The 22,833-nt window shown below is 39.0% G+C and overlaps 2 protein-coding genes and 1 non-coding gene across 3 annotated transcripts in view; all 3 read right to left on the bottom strand.

Moving 5' to 3' along the window:
* The window catches only part of Smp_000110 (similar to elongation factor Tu GTP binding domain containing 1), a gene marked incomplete at both ends in the record, with an annotated part of 33,863 nt that extends 22,623 nt beyond the window's left edge, over positions 1–11,240 (bottom strand). Inside the window, 4 exons of the mRNA XM_018791449.1 lie at positions 1,093–1,437; positions 2,891–3,112; positions 3,149–3,459; positions 11,102–11,240. Of these exons, the coding sequence (XP_018645394.1) occupies positions 1,093–1,437; positions 2,891–3,112; positions 3,149–3,459; positions 11,102–11,240 (1,017 nt within the window). The remainder of the gene's footprint in view (positions 1–1,092; positions 1,438–2,890; positions 3,113–3,148; positions 3,460–11,101) is intronic.
* A 1,733-nt stretch (positions 11,241–12,973) lies between these two features.
* Smp_000120 (retrotransposon protein (fragment)) lies at positions 12,974–13,282 on the bottom strand (the record flags this gene model as incomplete). The annotated part of the gene is made up of 1 exon (XM_018791448.1): positions 12,974–13,282. One exon carries the CDS (start codon positions 13,280–13,282, stop codon positions 12,974–12,976), a length of 309 nt encoding a protein of 102 aa, XP_018645393.1.
* Positions 13,283–21,218: 7,936 nt separating this feature from the next.
* On the bottom strand, positions 21,219–21,289 carry Smp_tRNA_01533_Pseudo_???.1.1. Its single transcript has one exon. It is a non-coding gene (tRNA).
* Positions 21,290–22,833: the final 1,544 nt, after the last annotated feature.

Below are 22,833 nucleotides of genomic sequence, written 5' to 3'. Positions count from 1 at the left end.
ATGCCTTGTTTTAGTTTGGCTGTCCTTAGCTTTCTTCCAACCTACTCCTACAATAGCAAACGTTGCGCGTCAAGGTGGGTGGTGATTAGACAAACGCAACACATGTTCCAACTACCTCATTTGGTGAAGGTTCCCAACCTTATCAACCGATTACCCATATTAACATGGTGTCTTAAGCCTAACTTTAACACTGCTTGTTGGGTTGTTCAAATATACGTGAGAAATGCTTCGAAGACCCTTGAGATCAAACATTTGCAGTCTACGCATGTCTTCTACTTTCACAGAAAATGTTCCGTAGCCGTAGTTATATAAAGTGAATTGCTGTGAAGTATACTTGTCCTTCGGTTACCAAACGGATGCTTTACCTATGTAACAGGTGACACGAGCTGATGAAACTTCCAATACAAGTGAAAATGTTAGTGTGCCCAAATACTTCCCTTGCCGCCATTAGTTTAGACGCCAAAGCAGAGTAAAGAAAGATTGCAAAAATATTTTCAGAACATAAAAGTGTATTAGGGTGAATTTACATGGATTCCACAGTACAGATGACTCAAAACCTCTAAGCCTATGGTATGAAGAATGAGATGGATGTCTTGGACAGCCACTGTTACATCAAACTGAAGTCTAGCATCAACCAGATATCCGAGTGTGAAGTTTCTTTACATCCTAGTCTATCCTTTGTCTAAGCACGAAAAAAGTATGTTAAAAAAAGACATATGCATACACTAGAAACTGAAATATAGCTCTAATGTAAACATCATCATAGTTACCCTCGTGTTTAAACTGGAGAAGACTCAGCTACTTCAAACACATGAAGTAATAAACAGCAACCTTGTGGCAAAATCCGGAGCAATGCCCCACCGATAACCAGTTAGTTGCTTTCTTACGTAGAGTTTTTAAGACTTTCTACCAATCTACAAGGTGGGATATCTTTTATCGGTACCTGAAGCTAGTGTAATTTTATCATTAAAGTGAAGCTTAGTTACAAGAAATCAGTAAATCTTATAAGTAATGTTATACATTTTTAAGCAAACACTAATCGTTATGTTCAAAAAAATACATGGTACAGTTGAGATTAAACGAAAATTTTACTTGATATGCATTCCATAAAGGTTCTAAGACCAACTGAACGAAAATTGACTTCTTCTGTTTTTGCCTAGCATTAGGTTTAATAACCATTTTGTTCGATTCTGTAGGAGAGGAAGTTAGATAAAAATCACCCCACAAGGATTTTTGTAAAACTGAATAAGGGACAGATAGGCGTTCAGACCAGGTCTGGCAAAATTGGTCTACGCGAAATCCCCACGAATCGACAGAAGAGCAGAATACAACATTCCCTTTTTCAGGTGAAAAGTACAAGTTAGAATCATCAGCTTTTTCAAGATGATCGCTCCAATCATACACGTTATTATCACGTTGCACATCACTTGAAAGGTCCTGGAAAATATACAGTAGAATTTATATAATTTCGTAAAATCCACTAAATATAGTGGAGTTTGATGGGAGCTATCATTAAAAATCAATAGAACAAAAGACTGGAAGTCAAAGAGTAGCAAACAGCTGGCGTGTAGCATTCTGCAAATCCACTACAATATGCACTTATAGTTCTTTAGATAGTGAAACTTAGAGTTCCTAAACCAAACACACATAACTCACATTTCCAGTTAACTAATGATGTTATTTGATGTACTTTTTATGAACAGCATTTAGTAGTAGCATCTGATAGTAGAGACTACAAGTTATTATTAGAACCTAAAATAACTATCACAGACCAATTATCAATAAGTGCTGTAAATTCATTTCCGGTTAAGGAACTATCAGTGCGAATTATATTTGAAAGTGGATGGATGGATGCCGTGACCAGTGGAGCTAATCCGTGTTGAGTGTGATGCAGTTACCCACCGAAGATAGTGGGATATAGTCACCCAATGTCGTGGATTAATTGAGGTTAGGCATTCACACCGTTGGATGCCGGCTCAATGATCTAGAGGTTGAGAGCCTGAGCACGAAACCGAATGTTCTTGGTTTGATTCCCACCCGTGGAGTAATGGAATTACACAGTTGAAAAGCTCGATACTAGGAGGAGATGGCCGTTCAGTGCATCCATTTCTTTTCAATCGTGGTCTAAGTCAGATCGATTTATCATTTCACTGAAGCTTAGTTTAGTAGGACTAGTGCTTTTTGGATTTCAACGGTACCCCGAATGAGACCAATCAGTGGTGGATATAAACTACATACTTAATTTAAGATAAAAAATCTCCGAACAGTGAAGGCGCTTGTGAATATCACAAAATAAAATGAAAAGAAACAGATCATGTGAAGTATTCGCAGTGGTAATAAATATGAAGAGGCCAGTTCATTGTGAGAGTATTTCACCTTAAAATGCATCTTACAATTTATGTAGGTAATTAACAAGAATTTCGTTGACACCAAGGTTGAGCTACATTTGGTGCACTGAGGCAATAAACTGGATGGTTTTCGTGAGTCCCTCCAAGAGCTATAGTAAGCTAATAGATTATAAATTAACACAACTATTTATTATTTCAAGTTAATGCTGGAGAGTGAGTTATTGCGAAGTATTATTTTATCACTTTATTCACTACATTTTACTGAATTCCCCAAGATGCTTACCCACTTCGAAATAACTGAAAATGGCTATTATGATTCGATGTGACAGACAAAACGACAGTCATATAGCTTCATTCGACGTACACAATATTCCACAAATGAACTTCTATGCAAAAGAAGTAAACAGTACCCAATACGAAATAAACGCAACTAATGAACTACTTAATGAACATGGACAGGAATACTTACCGTATGTTTGCGTTAATCAACTTTCATCTGACAAACGATAATGAATACACATACAAAACGGATAAGTACTTACATGTTTGTCGATATTCATCTGCCAAATACCATCTCTTTGGCGCGTCACATCTGCAGAAAACATTTCCGCAAGGACGGAATTGACTTGTTCTATCACTCGACACATGGTTTCATAAGCCTGTGACGGAGTTAGTTTTATTTCTACAACCAATCGATCGATCTTATTCAAAGCCAATAACAGAGTTAGTCTTTCATCCCAAGCTTGACGGAGTACCGTACGTGTCTATGGAAGGAGTCATCTTACGATCAAACACTTTACCTGAGGGCATACTCCTTCGACAACATCGACAACGATAGTCGCAGCATCACATAATCGAACTGCTGTTGAAACTTCAGAAGAGAAGTCAACATGACCAGGAGAGTCCACTAAATTTACAAGATAATAGTCTTCATCGTTTTTATCTACAGAGGAGACTTTCCGGTTGAAAATGAGACCAATTACACTAGATTTCATCGTTATGCCACGCTCTTGCTCCCCCTCAGTGTTATCCATATACCGCAATTTCCCTGATTGGCGCGAAGAAACAATACCATTGGTAGCCAACAAGGCGTCAGCCATTGTAGTTTTGCCTGCCAGTAAAAAAAACCAAAAAATAATGAACTCGACAAAAAGTCACTGATTTCTCGAACTAGATGTGGAGAGGGGTTCGGAACTATGACCTACACTTCCATGTAACTTGTGAGTAAAGAATGCTACTATCCTACATTATCAACAACACAAAACCACGGTAAAAACGTTGAGCACAAAGCGACAGATACTGTTACGGCTATGAAACTTAAAAACTGTATACACAACTGAATGCAAATAAAGGGCCGATATTAAAGGATTTTACCATTACGGTAATGGAAAAAGAAAGGGGGTTTTTACAGTACCACTTGAAATCCCATGGTGCGGCCGGGAACATGGTCATGCTCTTATACACCCACACATTCGTGACTCCTACATCAATACCGCCAACCGTATTTACGTGGCATGGGAACTCTCACAAAATTCTCAGGGAATAAAAACGTCCGGAAGGGAATTATCAAGTCTCGATTTTAAACGGGCAACCCGGTACTCCAAAAGAAAGTGTCAGTAAATTAGAGTTATTAACCAATAACATATGCAGTTTTAGTAATCTAATATATTGGGACTACAGTCCGCAGATGTGTGCTTAGAGGGAATTGAATGACTATTCATAGGAATTACTGTTGTTCATATCCTGTAAAATATTGTTCATACCAAGAAAGACCTCTACTAACTAAGAAGATCCCGGCCATTTTCGGAGGAAAATGTGAACCATTTTAAGCGGCCAGGTGCTAATGAAGCTATATTTAAGTACCGAAAGAGCGTCAAACTTATGAGGATCTGTGAAATAGTAAGAAACAAGATTAATTTGTAACTCGAAATAATGCCCAAAGCATTTGTTTTCGAATACAGACCAAATGATAAGGAAGATATGTAGGACTTCACAGATACGTGGAGATGGTATCATACTAAAACTGAAGGGGTACTACCTTACCAAAACTGTCAGGTTTGACCTATTTTAGCAAGCGATATACAATAACGAAAAAAATCACCGATAAAAAGTGAACCTAGCCTATTCTAGTTGCTACCAGCAGTTGCGATTGGATTTCCAGATAGTTAAATAGACGTAAAAAAGATGAAAATCAGTAACGCGATAGAATGCACTGGAAGGCGATGAGGAAGCCAGCATTAGTTATCACCGAACCATCGTATGTATGCTTTAAAACAACTGGTTCGAATGTTATCAACCATTTTTTGAAGTAATGTATTAAGTTCCATCTTCGAGACAGTGTAGTCGTCAAGGTTAGACTACCAGTAAGTGAGTTTTCGAATAGTAAGGTCTTGGAAGCGGATGCTACCAAGGCCTGTATGCATAGATCGCTCTCCCTAGGAGTTTTATATGCCAATGCTCGTAGTCTAAGAAATAAATTCTATGAACTAAGAGCATTAGTTGACAAATTAAGACCGCTTATTGTAGCTTTGACGGAAATTTGGTTAGTCCATGACTTCGACATTACTCCAGAAATAACCGGATACCAATACCTAAGAAGTCAAAGACATAGATGTAGGAATGGATGTGGTATCCTTTTATGCATAGCCAGTAATATAAATATCCTCTCCTTGCTTGCGAATCCCATAATAGTGGAACTTTTGAAGTCAGCTGTGTGCTCACTATAGAATGTTATACATTCATACTCGATGTCATCTATCACAGCCCAATCTGCTTGGTTGATGACTTTATTTCAAAGCACATTCAGCTACGGAGTACAAATAACAGATGCTTTATATTAGGAGACTTTAATGCACCTGATATTAGTTGGACTGAGATGACCACGGTGGGATCTATAAACTCCTTTGATAGTAGTTTCCTGATAAAGGAAATGAAACATGCATGTATCCGAATCCACACGTTTTGGTTCAAACCAAGGTTCTTTTTTGTTAGACTTGGTAATCGCTGATGTGACTGAGGATATTGCCAATCTAAATATTCTTCCACCGTTAGCGAAAAGCGACCACTATGTTTTGTCATTCGTGTTTAGAGCTTGTGACATGATATACGATCAGGTTATGCCCCATCCAAATGTATGGAGCGCCAACGTATCAGCCACTCAGGAGTGTGCTGCTAAGACAGATGGGTCAGTAGATACTAGCTTATCAGCTGAAGAAGCATGGTCTATATTTAAAGGCAAGTGTAGTTCAGTTGCGTCCTCGTTTACATCATGCCTAGTACCACGTAAACCGAATAACTGTTCACTATGGGTAATTAAGCAAGTCAAGAAACTTCCTAGACATAGAAGGCATTGGAAAATGTTCATCTCTACTGGCTTATAACAGTACAGATCCAGTTATTGTAAGACTAGGGACGCTTGTAAAGCGTTGATGACTCGACAGTCATATTAAAAACAATTAGTAAGGGATTGTAAAAATAGTCCGAAATGGTTATTCTTGTGTGCAGAGACAAACCCAGAGAAGTGATGGAATCCCATCACTTTTGGTGCAAGAAAATTCGTTAATATTGTCAAGAGATTATGCTGAAGAAGCCGAAGCTTTATCGGAATATTTTAGTAAAGTATTTCCTGTCAGCAATGAAGAACGACTAATTGTGATTGGGGCGGCTTGTCGATGGATCCTGTAGTTAGTGAGAAAGGTATTGTCTTAAGACTACTTCAACATCTGAAACATGACAAGTCCAGTGGTCCTGACGATATTCACCCTAGGATTATGAAAGCCCTGTCGAATGTAATTGCTGAGCCTATAGTCGTACTGTTTGATGTCTCTGCGGCAGTCCAGACTGTCAAGAGACTGGAAAGACATAATAATTAGTCGGTGTATAAGGCGGAGAGCAGAGACTGAGTTGGTAACTATCGACTCGTTAGTCTAACTAGTGCAGTTGTCAAACTAATGGAAAAGATTGTCCGAATGGCTGTTATAAACTATGTAGAAGGGCATAATCTTTTATCCAGGGAACAACACGGTTTTCGGAAAGGTCTTTAAGTTTGACCAATCTGCTTATTGCAAGAAAAGATTGAGCTGCAGCAAAATATGTAATTTTCATAGATCTAAATAAAGCATTTGACAAGGTCTCCCATTCGAGTCTTAAAACTGGGAAGTTTTGGAATCCATTATAGGGTCATAGACTGGATAAGTGACTTTTTCAGTGATAGGGCACTGGGTAAGGGTAAATGGAGCACTTTCAGAGTGGAAACGTGTAAGAAGTGGAGTTCCTCAAGGTACAATTTTTGGTCCTTTCCTCTTTTTACCTTATGTAAATGAATTACCAACTGTAGCAAAGTCATCCGTTCTACTTTTCGCCGATGACATAAAAGTCTGGAAACTCATACATAGTATTTCAGATAGAATAGTATTACAGGATGATTTCAATTCATCGGTGGCATGGATGGGCGGATGGTCACTAGAAATGAATTCTAGCGAGAGCATGGTGATGCAATCAAATAACTATAATGATTCATATCCCTACACAATACGTGGAGTTGTGTTACCCAAAGTGATGGGCTATAAAGATTAAGGAGTCATAATTAGCAGACACCTTGAAACTACGAACAACTCCAAGGCAACTGCTGCTAAATGCTTTAGGGTATTATGGGTCATTCGTAGGTTTTTTCAATACTTGAATGAAGAAATGTTTAGAGTATTATACACGACTTTTGTGAGATCGCATTTGGAATATAGGGTTCAAGCAGCGAGTTCTTGTTTCAAGTATGAGGCGGATGTGTTGGAACGGGTCCAACAACGAGGGACTGAAATGGTAAAAGGTCAGTCTGGTCTATCTTATGAAGACAGATTGAGACGCCTCAACTTATTTGCTATCTTACCGCAGATTACGGAGTGATCTGATATTAGCTTGCCGTATACTGAACGATGACCTGGGTATTATAATGCCTTACCTTTTCCTTCCGTCTAGGAGTGATCATTTGAGACGTTTTAAAACAGTTCAAAAACCAAGATCAAATAGTTTTTCGTACCGAGTAGTGAACTACTGGAATTACTTAGCAGAACACATAATACCAGTACCTTCCGTCCGTATATTCAAAATGACATTGGACCATCAGTGTTACAAACTGAAAGGATTAATCTAGGTCGACAGAACTATCCTTATTATTGGAGACTGAAGACGTCATTTAGGTATATATGGTCGAAAAGCGATCCTAAAAAGTATATAACCGGTTAACGGCATTTGCTTTTAGAATGTTGGCTACTGATTTAAACAGTGCCAAAAACGACTTTAGCAACATTTAAGCTCTTGGATAGGCTTAGGGTAATAAAATAGTAAGAAAGCACGCAATGGTCTCGGCGAAAGTCTTTATTTGTGTAAAAATAGACAAACGCTCACCTATTAAATTACTAATCTAAAACTAGAGTATAGACGATTTTGTTTCTCACTTCGCCGGTAGAGTTAAAATGCGGGGGTACTTACGACCATATCGAATACACTACCGTTTGAGACGGGGAAAAACTTCAGATCACTATTATTATAACAAATACAGTCTTCATAAAACAATTACCATGATCGACATGTGCAAGGATACAAACATTGCGAATACGACCAACGTGTTTAGTCAAGGACGAAAGCACCGTACGCCTAACATTCATGATTGGCGGGGAAGAATAGATGTCCTTGTGATGAACAACTCAATCAGTTGGCTAGAATCGCCGTTGGAGTAAATCTCGCAGTGAGATGTGTATAAATTCTCAGCTTAACTAGCTGACTAACTAACTAAATGCAATCTCCCAACTAAATGTATCGATGTAAACAATCATTCGATCAATAACTTTAAATCAAAAGTCATTCCTATATTACCGTGTTTCTAGTGTTAAACTGTTCCCGCTCTTTTAAGAGCTGTCCTCAGTCGGTCTGAATAGCTTCCACAGAACAATAATTTTTTTCACAAGGGGTTTTGTGGAAATTTAGTATTTTCATAGTTGAAAGCTTCAATTGACTCACGCTTTCGACTATGAAATTAATTTTTTTGTTTCCCAAAGGAGTACGGTAATATTCGGACAGAAATACAGTAGTAATTAACTAGGAATGCCAAACTGAACAACCGTATGGAAACACAAAACGTGAGGCGAAATTACAACAGGTCTTCACTTTGAGACCTGTAACCAATTAGATAGAACATAATTGTAAATCATTTTTGGAAATATCTTTGATGTAAACCTCGTTGAGCCACATATCATTTAGAGTCAAATGTCGGGGTTGTGGTATGATAGTGAACTATCGTAGGCAACTGAGAATCGCCTCTGGTGTCTTTTATTTCTCACACAGATTCTGCCAGGACTCTAGCTACTTTATGAGGACCTATGCATCCTATGTGTAGTTTAGTAACTGTCCTTGCCAGTGGTTGTAAGGATCCTACATAAGTCCTCTTATTGTAGCGGTAAATAAATCCTCAAAATCAATAGCTCTGTAAGTGTTCAACATTGGATGCTGGCACTTCGGGACGCTCAAGCGCCCATCAGTATCGCAGTAGACTCATCCAACTCAGCAATCGGAGGAGTTTTACAACAATGAGTTACCTATCCTTGCAACCTTTAGGATTTTTCTCGAGACGGTTGCTAGACGCGGAGTCTAGGTACAGCACGTTCAGTAAGGAACTCCTAGCTATGTATTGTGCTGTACGGCATTTTCAACATTACATCTAAGGGAGAGAATTCACCCTTTTTACTGATCACAAAGCTCTTACTTTCTCCTTAAGCACATCTTCAGACAAGTACTCACCTCGTAAGTTTCGACAAGTGGACAACATTTCGCAGTTCACTTCAGATATAAAACACATTTGTGGAGCAAACAATGTAGTCCCAGGCGTCTTGTCTTGTATAACTTCCTTGAACAGTTTCCGAGACATCAGCCTTCTTAAACTCGTCCAGCTTCAAAAAGAAGATACTGATCTTCAGCACGATTTATCCTCAACAGCTCTAGAACTGCGTATCAAACAGATGGGAACAGGTAAGGAAACCTTACCATGTGACACATCTACAGGTAGAGATCGTCCAATCATACCAAAACATTATCGACGCAACGTCTTCAATGCGTTGCACAATCTTTCTCATCCAGGTGTTCGTGCAACAGTCAAGCTTATAGCCGAACGGTTTTGCTGGCCTGGCATGAATAAAGACGTGAGGGAGCAGGCAAGCTCCTGTGTAAGCTGCCAGAAATCTAATGTCATAAGACACAACAAATGTCTCTTAGGCTCTTTCAAAACCCCTGATGCTCGTTTCGACCACGTTCATCTAGATTTGGTAGGACCTTTACCCGATTCACACGGATACTCATATCTCTTAACATGCGTAGACCGTTTTACTCGATGGCCAGAAGCAGTACCGATTAAGGACATTACTGCTGAAACAGTGGCTCGCGCTTTCGTCGAACGATAGGTAGCAAATTTTGGCTGCCCTTCAACCATCACTACAGACCACGGACGCTAGTTCGAATCTGGACTTTTCCGTTGTCTGATCTCACTATTAGGAATCACTCGCTTCCGAACGACCGCCTACCACCCACAAGCAAACGGGTTGGTAGAACGTTTTCATAGACAACTAAAAGCTTCATTATCAGCTGCAAACGTTTCACAGTGGACAGACGCTCTTCCACTCGTCTTGCTAGGTATCCGCAATGCAGTGAAAGCTGACATTAGATACACGGCATCTCAACTCGTTTACGGAACGACACTCCGACTCCCAGGAGAATTCGTGGATCCTTCAGCTTCTTCATCGAACATGGATCTAAACTTATACACGAGCAGGCGTACAAACGCTATGCGTTCAGTTAAACCTGCTCACACTCGACCTCAATCAACTGATGTTTTCGTTCAACCTGAATTACGACATAGTACACACGTTTTCGTTCGTCGAGACTCACATCGACGACCTCTCGAATCAGCATACGAAGGACCCTTCAAAGTTCTTTAACGTGAACCTAAGTACTATGTAGTCGATAAGAACGGCACTCACGACAGTATCAGCATCAGTCGCCTCAAAGCAGTGTGTTTAGGAGGAAATCCTATCCACGTCGATTTTCCTTCGATACGCGCGTACGAGTGTATTTCGACATGCACTTACATAGTTTTTTTCTTTTCCAGGACGACTGGAAAAGACGACAAAAAGAACGATGAAGTTTACGAGGAACCGAAATTGTGATTGTACTTTATTTCCTTATTACTATGTCGTACCCCATTGTCTCTTATTGTAGGGAAAGACGATCAGACGCTGCTAAAAATAGCAAGCTATCAGAAGAGTGTTTACCAAGGACAAAAACGTTGAGTTTAAACTTCTGACTGACCACGTCGTAGGGTCATCACTACCCCACTAGGGGGGAGTGGTCTGTAGCGGTAAACAAATCCCCCAACTCAATAGCTCTGTAAGTGTTCGACATTGGATGCTGACTACATTAGTTTTAATGGGCTCACCTAGCTGAGGGCGCTCGGTCGTGCATCCGCATTAGATCACGAGTGTGAACGCCGTGCTCAACTTCTCCTGCGATCACTAGCCAGTTTAAATCTGTCACTTCTCGATATATTGATAATCTATTAAATATATCTTCGAACCTCCTCGCTTCTGACTTTTGATTTCACTGGGTGGGCGCAATTCAGTTATAGAAGGTTTTACTGGTAAAGTGTTGTCGAACTACAATGCCTGTTGTATCTTCATTATCACAAGACCACTTTTGATACTTTCGAGACACACCCAGCTGTACTTGAGCCATATTGGGATCCCTCGATATATCCTCTCGGAGCTTCACAGCCTTGTCTGATACTACAAGAGGTTCTTGATGCATTGTTGGTGTCAACAACTCATCCGAAGGCCTCATATCCCCCTTGTCCATGGTAAATAAGGTGTATGTTCGGTAGGCCTAAGGACGCTACTGCGATATACCAGTAAACACCTTTTCATAGATAAATCTCCGATTAACCTTCCTTTTGATCAACAAATGCATTCAGTAGCACATTGAGGGTCAGACTGGTTCACTCATCAAGTCCGTTGCCTTCTGGATAGTGGGCAGTTGTTCGAGCTTTCAGAATTCCCAACACTTGACAAAATCCTTTATAAGTTGTGCTTTCAAAGTTGGTACCTCTATCTGAATCTAACTGGACTGAGAGACTCCAACATGCAATCCAATTTTCAAATACCGTTTTAGCTACGGTTTTAGAATCCATATTGTCTAGGGGAATCGCTTCATACTACTTCGTAAGGTGATCAAACACAACTTAAATATACTTATTTCCTCTATTAGTTTCCCGTAATGACCCAATAATATCTGTAACGGAAAGAACATGCTGAAAATCCCTCTATGGCATTTTATTGGGTAGTATTGTCATTTATTTGCCACTTCTCTCTGTCTTGTACTTTAACCCTTACTCAGGTGCCCTTTAACTGCACTTTATGTTCTTCAGTCTTCCTCGTCTGAGCTTCTGTTATATGGCCATGGTTAAAGACTCACCATTCGTTACTTAATTTTATTATTATTAGCTGCCAGATCATTGACATAGTCGTGTTTGACTGAACTCAAGGTTACGGCATGGTTCAGTGAATGATTGTCAACCTTTGACTGTCTGCTTGTAAAAGTTACTGGAATCCGCACAGATAAATATATGACCCCATCCTGTTGAGGAAATTTATGGTGATTTTCAGGTATCGCACTCTTATTTATTAACCATTCCCTTTGATGTTTAGCACGTTAGCTTGTGCTAGTGATACCCTTGGCTTTATGGCACAAGCTGTAACATTTGAGGTATTTTGTGCTTTTGATATGTTTTTTTCTTAGATAGGAACTATCTAAATTAAACACAGAGTTCGTGTTTTCATATCATTTGATACGAGTCACTCAAAAACGCTTCGTACGCTATACAAGAGAACGTATAGTGACCTAGTCGAGTGACCTTTGGTCGTTACAATCTGTCTCGTTTGGATAACCTGACTTCGTATTTACTAAGGGCGCACGCATATTGTGTTCATCGCTTTTAATCGTTAGACAAGTCTAACAAGCTTTTGAAATAATTCCGTATGTCTTCCTTTTGTTTTGTCCACCAGTATCTACGTACGACGGTCTCCATCATGTTATTTGGACCTCCATGCTTCGAGCCTTCATGAACCTTGTCCAAGATACGATTGACCAGTTCTCTCGAATAGTATGGTCAATGAAGAAAATATGACATTCCACCTGAAACATAGACATCTACCTTCTCAACTCATAACTTGAATTTCTTCCGGAAATGATTGAGAAGCATTATACGCCATTAAAGCTTCCGGATTTGTTGCCTGAAAATGAGCCGATCCAACATTTTGCATAATTTTTGGCTCCTTTATATTCGTTGTCGATGTGACGCATGAAAAGCACTTTCCATCATTTTCAGCTGATCTGAATGACAAACCATTCACTTTCTGGTGTGCTTTACCGGGCTGATTGATGTAATCGTGGTCTTATTCTTGTAAGCACTGTTAGTACCAAGCATTTCGCTTTCCGGAATCTCTGAAATTCCGTAACCATATTCAAGCTTTTGTACTGGTTCTATCAACAAACGTACATCACAGCAGGTAATCCCAGAAGCAGTGCACAAATTAAGCGACTATTAGCATTTCCTCTTGTGTTGTGCAGCGATTTTTCTTTGATTCACGTAACATTGGGCTGCCATACGCCATAACTTTCCTCCTCCCGTCCGGATAAAATTGTGGTAGTACAGAGACCATAGCCCAACCACTTGTATTGATGGCCAAGATAAAATGGGCATTAGTGTGAGAATAGCCTGAATATGTAGAAATCGGTGTCGAACTTAGAAACTCCTTCAATTGATCGAAAGATTGTTGGCACTTATCAGTGCATTTTATGTTAACGTACTTTCCTAACAGGGTATTAAGGGGAGCTGCCATCTCTGAATACTAATGGATAAACCTTCTACAATAAGATGCTAAACCTAGGATTCTGCGAAGTTCATCAGCATTTTGCAAAACAACCCATTTTCGAGTAGCATCGACTTTTTCGCCACTTGAGTGCATTCCTTGATCATCAAATACATGGCCTAAGTATTCAACTTGCTTCCTCAACTGGTAACATTTGGATAGTTGTACTTTTAGACCAACTTTCTGAGGAAGTTCTGAAACTGTTTGAAAGTTTTCTAAGCGTTGTTTAACATTATTCAGATACACCAAACAAACCCAGACAGTGTTGGATGCATAGTTCAGACCTGGTTGTAGTGTTTAGTTCTACGTCAAGCCCATGCGGGTCATTCTAGATTCCAGACGGACTAATTTACACATTCATCTTAAGCCACACCTTGACCTTGTCAGTTATTCACTCATTAAGCTTTATTGTTTTTATATAGACATACGTACGTACATCGCTTTTCCTACTCATCACATGGAAGTAGCTTATTTCTGCATGACCGCAAATATTGAGTCCCGATTTGTCTAAAAATGTTGGCTCTCTAACCTTCTCCTCCTGACTTTGATTTCTCACATTTCATTCTGAATGTCTGTATGGATAAACGAGTGCTTGAAACAAATTCAGCTATTGCGGCCCGTATTTTGTGTCCTCAGTCGAATTCATGGGGTGCAAATGGTTGATATCTGCACGTATTTCCCTTAGAAATGTACTAAATTCACGGACTATCAGTTTCCACACTTGTCACTGATTTCGATTTTCATATTGGATACATAATTAACATTTATTTACAATACGTTAACAACTGAATGAAATTAACAGCCCTTGGATTCCAGAAAGGGAGTAAATGGAGCTCCACTATGGCTATAAAATCGCCCAGGATACTCGTCTTCTAGTCACCATGAAAACGCTGGACTGTTCGCAAATATCTCCTGAGTTTATTGACAAACACAATATAGTTTCCTTCACTGTGACTACGGATTCTGACAATTCCACTCTTAAAATGTCTCCTTATTCGGTATATTCGTGTACTTGTTAGTTGGATCTCAGTCGATATCACACTTGTCTTTGTGTTCATAAGCGGTTTATTCAATCTTTGGATTGCCACAGTTCTTACACACCTTATTTTTTATTGCTTTTGACGCAATTTTTTTCGTCATTGTCTCTTTATGTAATCCAAGTTGAAGATAATCTTTCACATCTTATTTCGTGAATGATCTCATCACATGTTTGTTCGGTGAGACTATAATTTATGGACGACCTTTGAGCGACGTTAAAGTTACGGTTGGGGTTAGGAATTAAATTTAAGGTTTTCGTCACGAACTGACTTCAGCTAAAATACCAAGACGTTATTTAGCCAAATAGATGAATGAATTTCGCGCCAAAATCCAAGACCTGTCATCATAAATTTGGTTGGTCAGTCCATAACCTATGGTCTCACCACGTTGAGTAATGTCTGATAACATTTAGTCGGGCATTTCTTTCAGTCCAGTTCACATGAATTTTTCAGCCCCTCTTATTGTTTACTTGCATTACCTGCTACTGCAGAAATATATTATTATTATTATTATTATTATCTGATATGTATGTTTTTCAAACACCTACGTCTTCAACTTTTCACATCTATTCTTTTATTAACAAGATCTTCATAACACTTTGAAATTTCATCCCTCATCTTTTTATGAATTCATAGTTAACATACAAATACTAACCAATCTTAACTATTACGATGAATATGTTTTATTCTGCTTGTTTCTCATGTCTTTTCGAAATAAATTTCATTAATTATAGTATGTAATAAAAAATTCTTTATAATTGTATTACCAATGTAAATTTTAGGCCGTTTTTAACAGGTGATAAGCCTTGGAATATATTAAATTAACGTCATTTGATAAACCTTATTCACCTCGTTTTATTTAAATAAAATCACATGTTCCATTTATATCAAAAACTTTCGGTCATTATTGTACCAATGTGGTGTGCACTAATTGTACAAAAATATAAAGTAAAGTAGATTTCTTACGGACAGAGGAGAGCAGTGAAGGGGAGAGAAAGACGGAAAGAAACAAGTCAAAATGACAACAGGAATGAAAATACAATGACATTTGTGGGGAGAAACTCGAGGAAGATGTAAAAGTAAAGTATTTAATGTATTGTACAAACCCAGTGGGTGATTTTTCATAATAAAATAAATTAGTTTACTACATCGGACTTCTTTCATTACACCAACCACGGATGCTAAAAAGTAAAACGCATTTCTTGATTATTTCACCCTTTGCTACAGATTGATCGAAGACAACGGTAACCGAGTATCTAAAACCAAGTTATATCTCTTATTACTTGTTACGACGAAAAATGAAGGTAAAACTGGTCAGTATTAATAAATTCATATGAAAAACAGGAATCACAGTCAAGTTCTAATGTGATTGAGGCTGAAAATCGTTTGATGTATCAGTAAGAGTAAACAGGTTTTATTATGTAGCCATTTGGGCCCGTGAGGTCAGGCTGTAAAACAGGGGAGCACTTGTATTGATTTCGTTCGAGTAACGATTAACTTGCCTAGACTTTCTATCTATCTAGCACCAATGACCTCCGGCTAACCAATAACACGCTAATTGTGAGTTAACAACCGAGAGTGCCACTAGTTGGCTATCGGTTCAAACTGCAGTTTTGCACACTAGTTCTCTCTCTCGTCCGGCAGCCATAATAGAGAAAAACCCAACAAGCAGATAACGTCTAGTTACACAGTTGAAACTTACGGATAACTAATGATGGTTGAAGTAGATCTCCAAGTTTCAGATCCGTGCACTATAACTGTCTTGACATTGGCGCTGAAGATTCTGGTTTTGATAATGGTTGACAATTGTTCTGAGTCACATATAGCCTTCAATTGTAGGAATGCTGCCCTTACTTTGCCAGTCCTTGCATTTATGTCTGCATCAGATCCTCCTTGTTTATCGATGATGCTGCACAGATACGTGAAAGCTTCCATCTCTTCCACAGCTTCTCCAACAAGTGTAATTGGGTCGGTGTTCTACGTGTTGTATTTGGGGATCTTGCTTTTCCTTTGTATATGTTAAGGCCTACTGATGCAGATGCTTCTGCTACGCTGGTTGTCTTCACTTATAATTTCTTGTGTGTGTAGGACAGAAGGGTCAAGTCATCTGTGAAGTCCAAATCTTCTAGTTGCATTCAACCTGTTCATCGTATTCCGTGCTTCCCCTCAGATATCGAGGTCATTACAATCCAGTCAACCACCAGAAGAAAGAGAAAGGAAGAGAGTAGACAGCCTTGTCTGACTCCGATCCTCACATGGAATGCGTCTGTCAGCCAGTGTAGCATGTCGTATGAATTCTAGATGATGTTGACGATCTTCTCAAGTACACCATAGTGTCAAAGAAGGTTCCATAAGGTTCTCCTATGCACACCGTAAAATGCTTTCTCATAGTCAAAAAAATTGATGTATGGTGACGAGTTCCATTCAATTGATTGCTCAACGATCATCCGTAGTGTCGTGATTCGTTTTGTGTATGACCGATCCTTACGGAACCCACCCTGACCAATTTTGGTACGGCAAAACTCTGTTGAAAACGTTTCCTGCTTTAGTGCAGCTGTCCTAATCAAGAGTTCTTCCAAGTGCCCCCAAATGCCCTGGTACGGCTAAGGGTGGGAAGAGTCAGCTCTTCCTCTCGAAATGCTCTCACGCAGCTACACCAATACATCCATTGTCAGGGAAGTCCTACTAACTCCTTTCTCGAGGTAAGGGGAGGTGTTGTTTACCAAATTGAGAGAACCATAAGTGAATGTCCGGTGCTTAACCCGGGCTGGTGGGTATGCAGGATCCACCTGGGATAATCCTAAAACTCCGATTTCGAAACAATGGTGCACACGGGTTCCAGGATCCTGAGGGAGCAAATGGAGTATGGAAATATTGTTAGTCACCACATACCATGGGACTGTATTTCCTAACGTTGCTCCACTATCTTGTGGATTAGACCTCTAGGTCAAAGGCTTGGGAAGTGGCCTCCTGAGAAAACCACCTGTTTTGGTTTGGGCGATCGGACAGCATTCCATTTCTGGCAAAAATCGAATAATTTGTGTGACGCATACATATTTGTTGCCCTCTTGTACCAGTATTTGTATGTTCAAATAAATAAATAAATCCACCCATCTGTTCCTCCATCCCTGAATTTCAGTAATTGGCTTGCCTTCTTTGTTCTTGACTGGTCTCTCTGGTTTACTATATTTCCCTACCAGTCCCTTCGTCATGTCATATGGTTGTTTCATATTTTCTTTTGTTGAGGCTTTTTCCATCGTTGTTGCTAGGTCTACAACGCATTTCCGCTTGTCAGATCTGACGCTCTTCTTCACTTACTTGTCTGCTTCTGTGTATTCAACTTGTGCTTAGACGTTCTCCGTTCTTGTTCGGCTGTTGTAAATTGATATCTTCTTGTTCTTATGTTCTTGAATGTTGTCCAATTTTCCGATAGAGATTCATTCCTTATGACTATGCTCATTGAGGTCCAGAACCTTCTAACATACTGAAGTTAATGTTCATTCGATCCCACTCCAGTTGTCCTCCATAGTAGTTTCTTATTCTTTCAGTAGATCCTGTAAGGCTTGGAACTTATTGTTGACAGTTATCTTGAATTGGTTGAGGAAGGAAGGCTATATAGGACCTTTGTAATGCTGTTTGTCCAGTTGTCCAGTGTTTCTTTAGCTTCAGTTTCATCTTGACCACAAACAGGCGGCGGTCTGAAACTATGCCGGCTCCTCTCTTGGTCCTCACGTCTTCAATTGACCTTCTGAATCTCTTATTGATACAAATTTGATCTATCTGGTACTATGTAGTGTGATCCGGCGAGACCCATGCAGTTTTGTGTATGTGTTTGTGTGGAAATATTGTGACGCTTATAACCAATTTGTTGAATGCGCATAGATTCGCAAATCTCTCGACATTCCCTTTCCTTTCTCCTAGTCAGTCTGTGTCGTTCTATGATATCTTCATATCTGTGTTGTCCATTCAGGCTTTGGCGTTTAGATCTCCAATCAGGATTGCCAGGTTTTTTCCTGGGAACTTCGCTATGATCGACTGCATCCTCTCATAGAAATGACCTTTATTATCGTCGTTGCTATCATTGATGGGTACATAACATTGGATAACATTCGTTGTAATTCCCTCCTTCTTTGTTTTGAAGGATGCTTTGATGATTCTAGATCTGTGAGATCCCCATCATGTAAGTGAAATTTGCGCTTCTTTGAACAGCATCATAGCAATTTCCTGAGTGTGTGAAGCATTTTCTTTCTCGTAACCAGGGTAAAAAAGCACCACTTCCCAACATAATATTTTCTGTCTAGTTTGGGTTCAATGGGTCTCACTGATTCAAAGAACCGCCAAGTTGTATCTCCTCATTTCCGTTGCTATTAGATTGGTCCTCCCGGTCTCCCACATTGTCTGGACATTCCGTATACCTATAAAAATTGTTGCTCTGGTTGTCAGAAGGAGCATCGTCTCCGTGACTTCTAAAGAATCTCGGCTTTCATCCTCAGGTATCACAATTCTTCCTTCAACTCGAAGGGCAGAGTTTAAATGGTTCAGAATGTTTATACTGGTTAACGTTTTCTAGCAAGATTTTTTCCACAAGATGGAGTTGCTGACTCCATGCCCAATCCTCCCCAGTCAGAACTCAGAATCGAATCTAGGCTCATCGTGCTGGTTAATCTGTCGTTGGTTTGGTACAGTATCGGGGTCATATAAGTCGCTGTTCCAATTGGTAAAATTGAACACGTGGTGAAATTATCAGGGTCAAAAGACACAACACTCATACACACACATATAAGAAGCAGTTTAGATTTCAAGAGAATCATTATCACTATTGTGTCGTGGAGATTGTTGAGTTTTTATTGAGATCATGAACCGATTATTCCCAGGTAACCATTGAAAACCTGTAAGGTTTGAACGGCTATTTTGCTCTAGTATAGGACTCCTCAGAAGTGCTTATTCACGACCACGCACGCGGGACTAGAACTTAGGACCCTCGCTCTCGCGTGAACCCTCGAAACCACTGAGCCGGGATCAAATAGTGTCAATGTCTAATTGCAATTAATCTACTCAACACGGTTTGCACTCCACTGGTCACGGCCTCTGACTGGAATGGTGGTATTACATTGATCGTTTCGAAATCTCAATAAGAACTCAACGATCTCCACAACCTTATACTGATAATTATAATATACTCAATAGTGATTAGCTTCAAGAAGAGTTTTTCGAAGTTCTAGTGAGAAACCGTGATCAGTAGAGCTAATTCGTGTTGAGTGTGATGCAGTTACCCACCGAAGATAGTGGGATATAGTCACCCAATGTCGTGGATTAATTGAGGTTAGGCATTCACACCGTTGGATGCCGGCTCAATGATTTAGAGGTTGAGAGTCTGAGCACGAGACCGAATGTTTTTGTTTTGATTTTCGCCCGCGGAGTAGTGGAGGCACACAGTTGAAAAGCTCGATACTAGGAGGAGATGGCCGTTCAGTGCATCCATTTCTTTTCAGTCAGTTCATACTCTCAGTGCAAGAGAATAATTGATAAGGTCAAATATATATAATCACAATGGCTCAAAATGATTAGCTTAATTTGTCTGTCAATATTTTAAAGTAGTTCATGTCAACATGTAATAACAATCAATCTTTACAAGCTGTTGAAACAGTCCTTATGACAATTACATAGTACTTTTTTTAATCCCAGTTTGTCATTTAGTTTAGAAATAATAATTAACCGAAATAAGTGAGAATGAATATCATAAACCGTAGCAGAAAATCAGTCAGTTATGCCTTACAGCAAGACATTTCAATGATATGGAACTTATGTAATCTGTATCCCAAATTGTTAATAAGAAACAGTGAAATAAATATGTCACATAGTTTGTTGGCCCATATTCTTCCCATTTCAGTTGTATATACTAACCACTCAACTCTAAAGGCCTTATTTTCGAGTGTTATCCTGTTTATGGTACTACATAAACAGCAAAAATATTACATAGTTATATATTCTCGACTGTTTGACCTTGAAATGTACTACATTTTAAGGCCATTCACCTTAACACCACTTGTCAAGGTAAAACATTATCCGTATCGGAAGACCTCATTTAGCTGAGAGACCTGGAGCTGACCTTAAGAATTTAACTTACGACTAAATTCAGTCGTGAAAAATGTAGGGTCAACGAAAATCATACGATCAATAGGTATACTAAAATAAATAAATAAACATACGATTAAACTCTGCTAAGTATAAATTTGAAACATGTATACTTCCGTATAATAACAGTTACTTGTAGGCACTAATTAATTTATACGTATATATAGGTTACTGCCAAAATGACCTGAAGACATCAGTACGTGAATAAGTATACTTGAAGGAAAAATTAAATACTCAATGTTAAAAACTAACGAAATGTAATAATTAGAAGTATTTAAATTGTAGTATAAACTAGTAAGCCCAGAAATAACGCAATTTAATCAAGAAGTATTAGATGAGCAAGAACGAATGTATTGTATTTGGAATTCGAAATCAAGCAGTCATCAAGTACATAGGAATCATTAGTTCATACAAACACTACACATGCTTCCCTTAATAATACACATTAACCATGTTTAAAACATCATTTTTGTTGATAACTTGAAGACACATCGATTCAGTTGAGTTTATGCTAAATTTTTATTGTACTAATTTATTTTCATTAAAACAATAAAAATGATATGAAAACTGATCAGTCAGATTTAGATTCAACATAACAAAATTAATTACTACATCCATCTTATATAGTTGAGATAATGAGTCCATTAAAGCTAGACCACCATGGAAAACCTGGAAAAACTGGACGGCCGTTTCATCCTGTTGTGGGACTCCTCAGCAGTGCGCATCCACGACCTGGCCCCGTGAGATTCGAACCCAGGGCCTATCAATCTCGCGCTCGAGCACTTAACCACTAGACCACTGAGCCGGCCGGCATCCAACAGTGCTAATGTCTAACTTCAACCAATCCACGAAATTGAGCAACCATCCACCAATGTCTTCAGTGAGTTGATATCTCCCAACAGACTTGAATGAACTTCACTGGTTACTGCTTCTCACTAGAACTCCAAGAAATACCTGATGGAGCCAGTCACTAGCGAGCATATGATCATTATCAGGAGGGGGTACAAGTATTTATAAACAGTTGTCTACGCAAAATACTCAACATTCACTGGCTGGATACTATCAGTAACAACGCTTTATGGCAGAGGACAAACCAGCTTCCAGTTGAATAGGAAATTAGGAAAAGACATTGGAAGTGGATAGGACATATATTGATGAAATCACCAATGTGCATTACAAGGCAATCCCTAACTTGGAATCCGGAAGGGAAGCGAAAAAGAGGAAGGCCAAAGGACACATTACGCCGGGAAATAGAAGCAGATATGGAAAGGATGAATGTTAACTGGAAAGAACTGGAGAGGATTGCCCAGGATGGAGAATGCTGGTGGGCAGCCTATGCACCTCCACGAGGGGTAACAGGCGTAAGTAAGTCACAAAATTATAAAATCTATGAGTTGACTAATTTCATTTCGAAACCTTTATTAATTTCCTAGATTACTTCTTAAGATTTATGCTAATGAAAGTTGTTTAAATGAGGTAGAACTAATATAATATAAATATTGAATAATTATTTAATAAGTTAGTTTATACGCCCATTTAGTGCATGATTATTAGCAATATTTTTCTAGTGGGATTTTTAAATTCCTAATTGTAAACTCTATTATGACTAAACCGTTACCATATCTATTAACATTGTAAGCAAAGATGGATTAAGGCTATATCGTAGTAATACGCACAGTATGCACATATGTCAATTAAAAACTGACCAGTTGCAGTTCTAAACATCAATGGGAAGAGTCACACAAACAATACTAAATGAATTTATAACTATTAACATTGAAAAGTAAATCCCAGTTATAATCAGAAGGGGTTTTGTGGAGATTTCAGTATTTTCATAGTTGAAATCATGAGTCAATTGAAGCTAAACCACCATGGAAAATTGGAAGCACTGGACGGCCGTTTCGTCCTATTTTGGGACTCGTCAGCAGTGCCGGTTCAGTGGTCTATCGGTTAAGTGCTCGGGCGTGAGACTGCTAGGTCCTGGGTTCGAATCTGGTGAGGCGAGGTCGTGGATGCGCACTGCTGAGGAGTCCCACAATAGAACGAAACGCCCGTCCAGCGCTTCCAGGTTTTCCATGGTGGTCTAGCTTCAATTGACTTATGATTTCAACTATGAAAAATTTCCAGTTAAATATAAGTAGAGAGCAACCAGTCACATACCTAATACGATTTGCATACTTTTAGTAGATTGATAGTTGGTATTTCTTGTTTGTTTTTGTGAAATCATATGAGTTAAGAATTAGAATAATAAAACTACTTGTGATTGCTCATCTGCTTTCCAACTATACAAAATGAAAGTTTTGGAGAGTGAAAATCTATGTGGTTTATTGATTGTTTGAAGAAAAAAAA

The sequence above is a fragment of the Schistosoma mansoni genome (genome assembly GCF_000237925.1).
Source record: "Schistosoma mansoni, WGS project CABG00000000 data, chromosome 3 unplaced supercontig 0044, strain Puerto Rico, whole genome shotgun sequence".
NCBI classification, from domain to species: Eukaryota; Metazoa; Platyhelminthes; class Trematoda; order Strigeidida; family Schistosomatidae; genus Schistosoma; species Schistosoma mansoni.
Note: the sequence above shows the minus strand (reverse complement) of the source record. Positions and strands in the feature narration are given on the sequence as shown.